This window comes from Calliphora vicina, chromosome 4 (genome assembly GCF_958450345.1).
Source record: "Calliphora vicina chromosome 4, idCalVici1.1, whole genome shotgun sequence".
Classification (NCBI taxonomy): domain Eukaryota; kingdom Metazoa; phylum Arthropoda; class Insecta; order Diptera; family Calliphoridae; genus Calliphora; species Calliphora vicina.
Window position 1 is genome coordinate 72,537,650 of NC_088783.1, and position 13,289 is coordinate 72,550,938.

General features: G+C 35.2%; 1 protein-coding gene across 1 annotated transcript in view; it reads right to left on the bottom strand.

Moving 5' to 3' along the window:
• The window catches only part of LOC135958499 (uncharacterized), a 106,825-nt gene that overhangs the window by 69,908 nt on the left and 23,628 nt on the right, over positions 1 to 13,289 (bottom strand). Inside the window, exons 4-8 of the mRNA XM_065509406.1 lie at positions 10,194 to 10,378; positions 8,558 to 9,913; positions 8,287 to 8,499; positions 8,028 to 8,226; positions 7,310 to 7,953 (exon numbers count right to left, since the gene is read on the bottom strand). Of these exons, the coding sequence (XP_065365478.1) occupies positions 7,310 to 7,953; positions 8,028 to 8,226; positions 8,287 to 8,499; positions 8,558 to 9,913; positions 10,194 to 10,378 (2,597 nt within the window). The remainder of the gene's footprint in view (positions 1 to 7,309; positions 7,954 to 8,027; positions 8,227 to 8,286; positions 8,500 to 8,557; positions 9,914 to 10,193; positions 10,379 to 13,289) is intronic.

The following is a 13,289-nucleotide window of genomic DNA, read 5'->3' on the forward strand; positions in this document are numbered from 1 at the left end:
ATGGAATAATTTATGGCTCTTACAAATGATTACTTTGTTTTGTTATGAATATTTAAATTAGTTTTTAAAAGCATACATTATTTTAAAAACTACTATTTTATATTTTTTTATTTATTTTTTCTAAATTAAGAACAAATAACAATTTAAAACAAATCTAACAAAATATCTAAAAGCATTTTATTGTGTATTAAAATAAGCTTGTATTAAGATATATATTTTTTGTGTTTATTTTTTAAATTGCCAGATACCTACTGTATCCAAGTGGTGTTTAGACAGTCACTAAAGAACTTAATTGCAACATAAATGTATTTCAAAATATTTCAACAAAATAAAGTGTTAAAAATCTAACGTATTTAAAAAAAGATTTAAAAGAATTGAAAAAAAAAGAAAATAAAACTGAAATGAAAAGAACACACCCACACACTCACATACACATTAACAAACTGAAAAAAGTTTTATAAAAAGTGTTAGGACTTTATAAAAATAACAACAATAAACAAAATAACAAAAACAAAGAAACAAATCTAATGGAACGCAATTGAAATGAATGAAATTATACGTTACGAACGCAACTTACCACTAAACGAATGACTTCCTGGATAGATTTTATAGTTGCAATTTTGAGGTTTTAATTAAAAGCGGAAGTATTAAATAGTAGTAGTAGTAGAAATTAAGTAGTAGTAATACAAAATAGTAGTAGTAGTAGTACAGTAGTAGTAACAATTATTAAACGAATTTATTAACAATTAAATATATATTACACATTTTATGTTATTTTAGTTGTAAAATTTTGCATTTAATTTTGAAGAAATTTGTTAATTTGGCGTGTTTGTTAATGTTTAGTTTGTTGCACGTTTACAATTTTGTTGAGGGGAGTAGCAGGTTGGTTTTTATTTCACAGATTTAATACGTTTTTGTTTAATTATTTACATATACATACGTTTTTTTTCAGCAGGTGCAGTTTATTTGTTTAAATTTTTTTTTGTTTTTTTTATTTGCGTATAATTAAATAGTAATAAATTTAAATACATATTATATAATGTAAAGATAATATTGATAATATTTATGTAGTAAATATGTATAAATTGTATGTAGATTTAAATAAATATTAATAAAAGTAATGTTTATGTTTAATGCATTTTTATTTTTCAATATATTTTATACACAATAGTGGTAATGATAGAATGATAAACATGATTTGTGCCCAGTTACTACGTTATGAAAAATATTAATGCAGAATTGTAATAAAAAGTATGATATATAAATAAAAGATAAATGTTTATTTATTACTTTTATGCATAATAATGGAAATTAATTTAATTGATAAATAAATAAATGGCACCCTTCTACAGCTGAATAATCAAGGTAAACAAATTGAATATTATTATAAAATAACATTCCTAAGAGAGTAAGATTAAATGCTAAATCTACTGGTAATATACTAGCTGAACTACAATCGGAAATAGATTATATAAATACTAGGATATTGAGGATTTACATAATATGTCTTATATTATCCCTCATGAAAGGACACCACGATTGCGTTTATTTCAAATGAGATCAGACAATTCCGATGGAATTTAGACCTGCTAAGTTTTTCTTCTGAAAACACTGGAAAATATTGTGGGCTAATATCTAAGTAAAACTATTGATTCAAGTCCGCAGACAATATAAATGTATTCAAAGTATTGTCCATGACGCTTTCCCATCTATCTGGCAACATATGGATTCTGAACCAAAAGAACTGCTCATCTTTTGAGGACAAAAACGAATCAAGTCAATATCGGATACTCTGTTCCAAATTGAAGCGTATCACAGATAAAGCATTATGAATCTATCGAAAGAAATAGTAGTCGGATGGGACACGGTCTAGATTATAAAGCTGGTAAAGCAAAACTTCTCAACCACTTCATCTATATATATAAAAATGAAATGGTCCATGTATGTAATGTCATCACGTGAGAACGGCTGGAGCGATTTGGCTGATTTTTTTTATTCGATTCGAAATTTTCAGGAGATGGTTTGTAAAGAAAAAAATTAAAAAATCCGGGTAAAACTCGGAAATTCTTCTTCTTGTGAGTCCAGTCAACTGTAATAAAAAAGCTCCTTAAAGTATGCAGTACAAATTTAGATATTTTATTTGCAAATAAATAAGAACAGGCTGGTGTGAGTGAGTTGGAGAAACTTGAAGAACTAACATTAGTAAATGCTCAACTAGATCAACTAGTTTTAAATACTTTTTTAATAGGTATTGCAACTTTTGGCAGAGCATTGTCATGATGAAATATTACGGTTTCGTATCTGGTCGTAAATTCTATGTGTTTTTTGGTCAATACTCGCTTCAAACGCATCAGTTGCGTTCGGTACAGGTTCCCTGTGATGGTCTGGCCATATTTCAGCAGCTCATAATAGATAAGACCCCTTGGTCCCACCTAATACAAAGCATTACTTTAGCGCCTTGGATATTTGGCTTTAGTGTCGATTCGGCTGGTTGGCCGGGCTTCACGTACGACACGGATCCATTTGTTATCGCAAGTAATGATTCGTTGCAAAAATAATTTTTGTTTTATAGCGCTCAAGAAGCATTTCATACATACAAAATCGTCTTTCAAGGTCTCTAAGCTTCAATTCGTATGTTACCCAATTCGCCTGCTGTAGAATTAATCCTGCAAAAGTTTTGAAATTGCTGCTTGATTAGCTCCCAATGATTTTGCAAGCTCTTGTTGAGTTTGACAACAATCTTCATGTAGTAATGCCTCCAATTCTTGGTCTTCAGACCAAAGATACGTTCAACAGATACGCCATCTATTGTAAATCCGGTATTTTTAAGTCATACACCCAATAGTTTGACGTCGATAGACGTGCTAATTTAGACATTGTTGTGTCTTGTATGGGTGTCAATGAAGCAGTATTAGTAATCTGATAGTACACAGGAATATCTCCTTAGTTTTGTTCCAAAAGAATTGTAACCTTTTTTTGTCGAGGAAGGAGCTCAGATCCAATTTTCAGGAGGGTGAAGTTTAGTCCCTTTATGTAACAAATTAATTTTCACTATAAGGTTAATTCCACAATAGTATTAAGTTCACCTGTACAAAAAGGCTGGAAAGCGTGAACTTGTAATAAATCGCAGTAAATCAGAACTTGTTCTCTCCTTATCTTCATTTTACAAGAAATATAATTATACCTGACTATATATTTATTATCGAAAAAAACTGAGCAATCCCACAAACTGAGGTAAATATCTTGGTATTATTCTAGATTGTAAGTTGAGCTTTTAACTGATTACTCCTGTAAGATGTCCATTTAAAATAGTTGGAGACTAACACTCAGGAGATGAGCCTTTTCAAATGAGCAGTGTATTAGAGCTGGGATGGTTATGTGATAGGATAGGTTATGAGATAAAATATAGACGGAATAGTGTTTGTGAAAAATTTCTATAGTATTTTTTAAGATTAAAAGCACTATAAGTAATTATAAGAAATGTGAGAGGAGGTTTTGTAATGGGATTTCGATTAATTTTTGAAAACAATAGATGTGCTTCTTAGATACAGTAATGTAAGGAACAAATGATCACATGTAAGCGAGAAAAACACAAAAGAAAAAGTGCAGGGATACTTCCTCAAATTTATTTTAGTGCAAACAATCTCTCTTTCTGAATTTAATTATCTATGATGAGTTCCTTCTTAAAAGCAGATTTGTATGTGTTTTATTCAGTTTTAATCACAACTTTTGTTTTCTCGTGGGTATCGATGTTTTGGCGAATAAATAGAGTTGATGACTTTTTTCACAGAAAATAATTTTTCTTTCGCCACTTCAAAACTCATAGCCAAAATATCAAGAGGTTTATCAATACTGGCACCTTTACAGCGTACAGTTTTTAAAAACTTAACTAACAAACCGGGTGCCGAATTACCGCATTCGATATCGAGTAAAATCGATCGTAATTTTCTTATTTGAGATTACCCAAGCACCTCGAAAGCTTCCTTGGCCCGTACGGACAGAGGATCGGTAAAAACCCCTGTTTTGGGAGCTGTCAGCTTGAAAACTCTGGCTGCAGCTAACCAAGTGCCGATTGTGAGCAAGGGTACTGCGAACAAGATTTCGGGTACACAAGCTACACCTCTCCCTGCCAGTAAAGGAACTGCGAACAAGCTTTCGGGTTCCCAAGCTGTGCCTCCTGCCCAACAGGGCGATAAAAACCCCACAAGTTACGTAACTCCAGCTAGAAAGGCTTTTTTGAGACGGCGAGTCGCCGAGAAAATTATCGACCGGTTAGGCAACAAACCTGCCGAGTCACTTCTCAAAGAGAACCCGGGACCCCCTCCCTCAGTGTGATGATGCCGGCTGGTATCGCGGTCGGTTTAAACTGATGGCATGTTCAAGAGAGCGATCTGCCATGCTTTTTAAGCAGGCTGTCGCTCTGTTGGACGACCTTTGGGAAGGAGCTAGACTGGACGTGGTCTCTGTTGACGAGATAGCACGCCGGCATAGGTCCACAGCCCGTGCTCCCGAGGACCACGGTCATTATGAACCAGGAGTCCTTAGCGCGTCTTCGGAAAAATCTAGGAAAGGTCTACTACGGTTTCGAGTCGATCATTCTTAGAGTTTACCGAAGGCATGATAAGGGAAACCTGGTTCAGGATGACAATGAACCTACCCGTGTCTTACGATGAGACTACTAGTTCTATTGCTCAAGAGGACACCCACTCCAACTCTGAAATGGTGGGTGAATTTTTTGGGCCATTGGACGATATAGTTGACGAGGACGCCCTCTTGGACTCGAGTCCCTCGGACCAAGAAGACGTCAACGTCACAATTGTACGCAAACACGGAGATGGTGAAGGTAACTCTGGTGTACCTGGCAATGCTATTGCGGATGAACTGGCCAAAAGAGGCTCACGTCTACAAATTGACGAGATCGATCACTTGGTCGGTTTACCGCTATCTTGCTGTAAGTCAACCATACAGCGTAAATTATTTGAGTCTGCTCAGCTCAGATGGTCTAATTTGACAAATTTCTCGATATCGAGACTCACTGTCCCTCACGGGGCTACCTCGGGCTAGGCTACGAGCTCTGATATCAGTGCTCACGGGACATTGCTTGATAGGTGCGCATGCTAGGAGATAGAATACTCCATACAATGACTTCTGTAGGAGTTGCCATGATGAAGACGAGGATGAGATGATTGAACATCTCCTCTGTCTTTGCCCTGCGCTAGCATGGGTGCGGACTGCGACAATAGGTGGTCCATGTTTGCACGGCCTAGCGGATCTATCTACTCTGGATGTCAGGAGGATGGATTCATTCATTCGTGCGTCAGGTTGGTTCGGAATTGAACCCAATTCTGACAGGGCCTCTTGAGGCCCTGAGCATGATCCTTAGGGTAACACAAAGGGACCAATTTAATGGACCCAAGTGAGCTGGTTGATAAAACTAGCTGCCTTTATAATCTAACCTAACCTAACCTATAAGGTTATTAAGTGATCAAGAGGCAAGCCAATAAACTATAGTTAGAAATTTGAGAACACAATAATTTCACATATCATCGGATTTCATTCATTGTTACTACCTCCAATAACTAGTTATTAGCCGATCTATAGTCGAAGATTAATCTCGGATTGTAGTTATTAGCTCTCTGATTTTGAGAGCTGAAGAGTTAATTTTTTTCGGATTGTCTATATGTATGTATAGGTCTAGATTGAAAAACGAATAACTGTTTATAGCTATGAAGAACTTGGATGCTCTAAGCCTTGTTTGTACGCTAACAAAATTGTTGATCTTCAAATATTTATGAAGTTCACCATATTCATAGGAAACTTCTCTGCATGTTGTAATGTGTTGGAAATGTAAGTTAATAAATGGTGCATTAACGAAGATCACTGTTACAAAACAAGTTATGAAGCATCCAGTTATAGAAGACTAGTTAAAGTTGGGGAATTATACCTCTCCTTTATTAATACACGAAAGTCAATGTTTTTTTAGATGACTAGAATCTTTGTGATATTTGGCCACTATCTCATTCGCCGGACTTACGGTGATGAGAACGAGGGGAAAAAGGTTGAACAGTTCTTTTGCCACTTCCCTAAATTGAGAAAGGAACGATTTTGTGGATCTAAAGACGTGGCCATTTAAAATCTGTACGGATTCAAGCGAGCATAACTTTTAAATGAAACAACGTATGTTAACATTTTATATATGAAATTAAAGGTAATTTATTAAGCTTTAAAAATATATAACTGTGGGTTTATGTGTCTTTATTGCGAATAAATTTTCTGGCTTTTCTTTTTATGCCTCACATTAATAGCTGCACAAAATCTCTAGCTTCATTTTTCATTGTGTCTACAGTGTAGACTCTACACTTTTTAAAACTAAACATTATAGAATAATGGTAGATTTGTTATTAAAAACATATGTATATTTTTTTCCATTTTGATAACAGGGGGCGTTGTTATGATTACAACAGTGCGTACGGATTTTAAGTGGCAACTTCTTTACTGTATAAAATTTCGTGTGCAATACGCACTACTTAGTCCTTCAGAAGCTCTGAGCACTACAATGCTCCTAACTCCAATATATACGAGTATTTACAGACATAACCCTACTTACGGACTTTAAGAGGACATTAAAAGTTATTATTCCTTGTGTCTTTCTTCTTGATATATTGGAGATTAGAGGGACAACGTTCTGAAGGAACATTCGCGTGAGCTCTGGTATCAGGTGATAATTATATCTTATACATTACTACCTGACAAAACATCTACATTTGAAGAGAAAATTAATAACCTTCTGTATTGGACACGACTCTGACAACCTCCCTTAGCAAACTGACCTAAACATGCATATGGAAAATAAAAATGAAACATGTGCTAACTTTTTTATATTCCTACCGAATAAGAGAAAGATGGGCACTAACTAGTTAGTGGATTTTTTGTATTTTAACTATTCTACAGCTGAAAAAACAAACTAAGGGCGAAATTCATGACGAAAATAAAAAATCTGAACAACTAGAGTATGTATAACATTTCCTTATAGGAATTTAAAAATTTAGTGATTTTCATGATGTATAAAAGGCGATAAATTAATTAAAATCAAAATGAAAATGCATAGAAAAATGGGAAGTTGAATATTAATCTAAAATTTACAAAAAAAAGGTTGATATGATATTTAGAAGATAATTGTCAAAGACACACACTCACACACATTTATGAATGAAAATGTTTTATTTTTAATAAAATGCATAAAAACTAAATCGTAGTGAATTTATAAAACCCAAAAAAATCAAGAGTTAAGAAAAATTTTAATACTCACTATTTTCCATATAAGTCTTGGCCTTGTAGCCACCAAAATGATGTGAATAATCGGAAACAAAATGCAAACCCAAATAGGAGCCAGTCGATACATAACGCAACAATTTCAGTTTGGTACTCCAGTCGCCACACAAGCGTTTGGGTAGAACTTCTTGGCCAGCTCGATTATTGTTGTTATTATTATTGTTATTATTGTTATGATGATTGTGACTATTCGAGGATGTTGTAGCATGTTGCAAATAGGGATTACCTTTGGGATAATCCGGTGTTTGTATAATGAAATTATTACGTGGACTATAGAGACTGGAGTAGATTTGTAGTAGTTTTTGATAGTTATTTTGAGCCAAATCGTAACCATTGTAGTCGGTATTTTGGGGGGCATAAACATGTTCAGTCGGAGAGTTGGGTAAAAATCTTAAACTATTTGCTGAGGATGTTGCGGACGTTGAGTCATAAGAACTTCGCTTACGAAAAGATCTTAAATTAGGATTATTATAGTTAAATTTGAGATTAAGATTAAGACTGCTCTGTATATTGCTATCGATATTTTGGGCATAACGATACTTGGAAGATGTGGTTTTTGTTGAAGATCTAAGAGATTCGGAGAGCTTGGGCTCGGTAATCTCTAGATAATCATAAGTACAACTGTTAGAAATATAAATAATTTCAAATAGGGGATAGAAAAGAGAATTTATTTGATTTTATATACAACATCTTACCCTTGTTCATTTTCTATAACAAGTTCTTCAAATTCGATGACTATACGATAACCCGCAGGTGCTGTTATTGTTGTAAAACAATTTGCATTGTCGGGATATTGGCGGGGAAACGATGGACTCCATATGGAAGCTCTGGGATGTTCTTTGCTCAAAGACACTGTTTTATTGCAATCGTTAATCCAATTGCGTCTCAAGGAATCTTTTTTTATAAAATAAAATTTATGTAAATTTCTTTACTTAAAATTTAATTCAGACTTACCATCACTCATGGCTCTTTCACAGATTAAAAAGTTATTGGCACTACAGTCTCGATCATTCCACATGTATTTGTTGGTTAAAGGACTACGACTGGTCTGGACACCAGGCGGCGTACGAAAGTAACGTCTCAGCTCTATGCAGTCCTGACTGCTGAGACCATCATCGTTGGGTTGTTTATTGTAGTGGCCATGTTGTGACCAGCCCGGAAACCAATCTGTAGATTCATTTTTTAATACAAAGTTTTTTATAAGTAAATTAGCTTTCAAACTTACTGGTGTATTGAAATGTCAAACCATCACTCCAGCGAAAGTCTCCCTCATAACTTTTGTCCGAACCACCCACCCAATAGGCATTTTGATCCGTATAACCGGGACTATTTAGCAGCAACTCATTAATGGCCTGCTGTTGCTGTTCATTACGCACTGACACTAAATGGCCTCCCAGTTTGGAACAATGCTTTTCGGCCTCATGCCAGGTCATGGACATTTCAATGGCTGCTATACAAAATTGTTCCATAGCAATCCAACCAAAGGCACAATTTGCCACAATATTGGCTAAAGGTCGAGCTTGATAAGACAAATAAATGGCGGGCATTTGATGTTGTCTACTTAGCTGCTTGGCAGGGGCAGACTTTCTTGGTTCTATACTATTCTCCTGAGTTCCAGGACCAGCACGAAAAAGATGTACACTTAAGGTATTGCTAGAGGATTCCAGGATAAAGCCACGCATATGCTTGGTATTGTTAACACAGTGCGACCACTTGGAATGATCATTTTCAAAGACCTTTATCACCACACCCACACAATTGGCAGTGCCGGAAAAGGCCATTTGCAAATTGGCCTTAGTGGCGGCCAAAAATCCAAACGAGTCCAAGCCCAGGCTAGCAAATGCTTTATGCTTCATATCCCCCGACAACTTACGATTATTTGTTGCATTCATATCAGGCAGTTTAAAAAATGGCATTAATGACGACGAAAACGAAGAATAAGCACCAAAATTATTACCACTATTTACAGTTAAATTTATCACTTGTGCATCTACTGTTGTCCCCTGGCTCGTAAATATCGTATACAATTCATCCTCCTGCACAGCATCGGCCCCCTCCGACATCAAGGTCGGCATGGGCAGGATATCGCTGTCATTATTGGTCACCATACGCAGCAGAACACGATTCCCATATGGCAGATGTATACGAAAGTAACACTCTAAAGAGTCCTTCATACTTGGTCGTATATAAAATTCACCACTTCCATTACTCGTACTTACATTATAACAATAATCGACTAATTTATAACTTAAACTAAACATAGGATTCCTATAGAATTGCACGGACGCTCCGTCATCATCAACATTGAAATGATAGACACGATCGGTGGCCTCCAACTCTTCCAGTTTGCCACACAGCACTTTGTGATCGCTGAAGCGTACATGGCCGCCACTGGAACAGGGTACATTAAGTCGTTGCAGCTCTACGAGCATACCAGGTGGAGCTTGATTGGGATCGGAGGCGGCTGCTTTGTTGAGATGTTTGTAGGAGGGAAAATGTACAGTACAATCTATGCAGTATAAAGGCAAAATGGTATAGTCCAATGTACCCATAGAAGTTTCACGTAATATTAGATGGCAGTCTGTGATAAGGAAGGAAGATAAAGAATGAATGAAAAAGGGAAGAAGGAAACAATATGAGCGATTGAAATAATTTGTAATTAATTAATCGATAAATATGTAGTTAATGGCACGTTGTACTTATTTTTTTCTTTATTACTCCTGGTTTTAATACAACATTGTTTTCTAGTGCCTTTTTTAACCATGAAATAGCCCATATGCTATTGATGTACATACATAATTTGCCCCAAACAACCTTTCTTCATCAACATTATTTTGACAACTACACAAATTTGCACTTACCTTTGCGTATTTGAAATTGAAAAGTTTTTCTATATACCACTATTTGTGCTTCATCGACATTTGTTGCACTGGCACTATGACCCATGTTGCCACTAGCATTTAACCAGACATTGTTACTGGAATACGAGCTGTTGTTGCTGCTGCTACGTATGTTGTTCTTTTTAATTTTCATGCGAAAAAACACTCTGAAATTGAAAAAAAAATTGGCGATACAAATTAGCACTCTGAGAATTTAGTGGAAGGAGGAGGAGGAGAGTTTAAAAAGTTTGTAAAGTTGTTTTTTTTGCTTAGCAGTGTTTCTGGAATAAATCAAAAAGATAAAGTGTCTGTGAAATGTAGCTGTTATTTAGATTAATCTTTTTACTTATAAGATATAAATAGAATTTAGAAAAACCGTTCAAATTAAGAATTTTACTGTCGGCGAAGATTGTGAAATAAAAATGTTCGGCTTATATCGAGGCTGTTGTAAACCCGCTTGCAGGTGGATTTGAACAAATAGCGGCAATGACATGTCAACGGACATTTTGTGATTGTGGAAAAAATCCCCACAGTAGTCCACTGGATACTCGGAAAGATTGATCTTCAACGAGTTAAGGAGAAAGGGAAAATGGATTCTTTAGTAAATATATTAAGTCCTTGGTGAATTGAGTTAAGGATATTGCATTAGGTTAATGACTACGGATTTCATAATATATGGCGTATCTTTTGAAAGCGGTTTTTGTTTTTAATAACTTATATGTCATTTATTCTCACATAGTTATTGAACATTATACTGCAAACAAAAAATGTTTGTTTTTGACTTTGTAAATGTGCAAGCGTCATTTGTGCAAGCGTTTGAAAAAAAGTATCGCTGAAGCATACCGCTTGCTCGCAGAAGCTTATGGTGAATGTCTTCCATCGGTTTTAACGTGAGAGTGGTTATTTGTACTATTTAGAAGTGGTGATTTTGACTCGGAAGAGAAAAATCGCTCAGGCCAGCCGAAAATGTTGAAAGACCAAGAATTGGAGGCATTACTACATGAACAATATGCTCTAAATCAACAAGAGCTTGCACAATTATTGGGAGCTACTCAAGCAGCAGGATTCATTTAAAAACGAGGAAATTGGGTAAAATACGAATTGAAGCCGAGAGACTATAAAAGAAAAATATTTTTGCACCGGAGCAGACCTTGCCCCGTACGACTACTATTTGTTTCGACCAATTCAGAATGCTTTCTCTGGGATCCGCTTCACTTTGGAACAGAGTATTCGAATTTGTCTTGATTCGTTCTTGGCCTCAAAATATTTTGCTAGAATGATGGGAAAACGTCGTAGCTAACAATCGCCAATACCTTGTATAAATTTATATTGTACAAATGTTTCAAAATAAAAGCTTAAAGCATTTTTAAGTCATACACCCAATAAAGCGTTCTGTAGCCCTCTTCCATGTGGAAGGGGTTGATGCAATTATTTGATGAACCTTGTTTTGTTTTCTTGTATGCAAAGGCCCTTATAATTTGGACTCGTTTAAATATCAGTGTTATATCGGCAGATCTGCAACATAATGCACTGTCGTATTTGGACGGAAGTATTACAGGATTACGATATCATGTTTCAGAATCATGAACGAAGATATCTATATATCGAAAGATAGAAAGACACCTCATGCAAAACCGAAGTATTACAGACCCATTATTTTTCTTTCTTTTTTAAAACTCTGGAAATGATTTTGTGATCAAATCTTAATAATTTCATTTTGAAAATTAAATCAATTTTCCTTTAAGTAAATAACATAGTTTCAATGTACACTAGCCTTATTTTGAATCCACTAAATTTATAAAACACTTGTGGTCAGTTCAGACCGAATTCTATTCGCATCTGAGTTATATTAAAAAAACTATCCATTACGGGGAATGCTCTTGGATATTAAGGAAGCCTTCAACAATGTCACCCCTTAATCGATTACATTGGCTCTACATTTACTTGGTATTGTCCTATCTACAATTGATTTCATAGAGTGACAACTGATCTATATAATAATCTCCTCAACTATGGACGCGTCCACTACCTCTAAGGTGACAAACTGGAGAACTTCACAAAGTGTTTTTTTTAAATCGTATAGCAGAAACGCAATCAACGGAAAATTCTAAGAAAGTTTCCTTAAGAAATCATGGGTCTAAAATCAAATCCTATCTTGCGCATTTCGTTTTTTATCTAATAAAAACTATTAAAAAAATATGTATTAAAATATCATTGGATAAAAGATGAAATGCGCAAGATAGAATTTGATTTTAGTCCCATGGTTTCTTGGGGAAAATTTCTTAGAATTTTCCGTAGAATGCGTTTCTGCTATAAGATTTTTCGTGAAAAACATAGACCCACACTATTGGAGAAACTAATTTTTTCCACTGTTTGAAGGATGTGAAACATATCTTAGCCGATCGAACAAAGTATCTGCGAGTCATACTAGATTCAAAGTTATCCTGGAATTTAAACGCTGGTGGAGATTGTTAAAGGATGCTGTTATGGATTGCATCTAGGAATACCAAAGCCACCTCGATGGTTAAAAAAATCACCCAGCATAAGTGCTTTGATAGGATATTATAGACTATACCATTTAACGTACTTATTGCTTTGTTGAACTGGCTATGCGTTGATCTAAATGCACATCAGATCAGAGGAATTTTGGTCAAGTGACCACCGGATATCATTGAATACTGAACACCGAAGTATATCTTTGATAGGGACTTTAAGGTGACGATGCAGAGTGGATCAACTGGGTGGGCATAATTTGCATAAGGACATACATTTGAGATATTTACTCATGGCTTGAAATAGAAGGTGGCAATGTGAAGGGATGTTTAGTTTTGCCAGTATCCCGTACCAGTGTGATGTTTTTCAGAATGATATTTTAAGGGTATTCGAATATATAGCCAAAGTCAATATTAACAAGTAAGAAAGTATGGTCGGTCAAGCCCGTATAATACCCTACACTAAGTAAAAGAGCAAAAAAAAATTTTCTTTTCAAATTTCAATAATTTATATTTTTGAGTGATTTTCGGAAGTGGGGGGGTTATATGGGAGCTATGACCAATTATGGACCGATCACCATGAAAT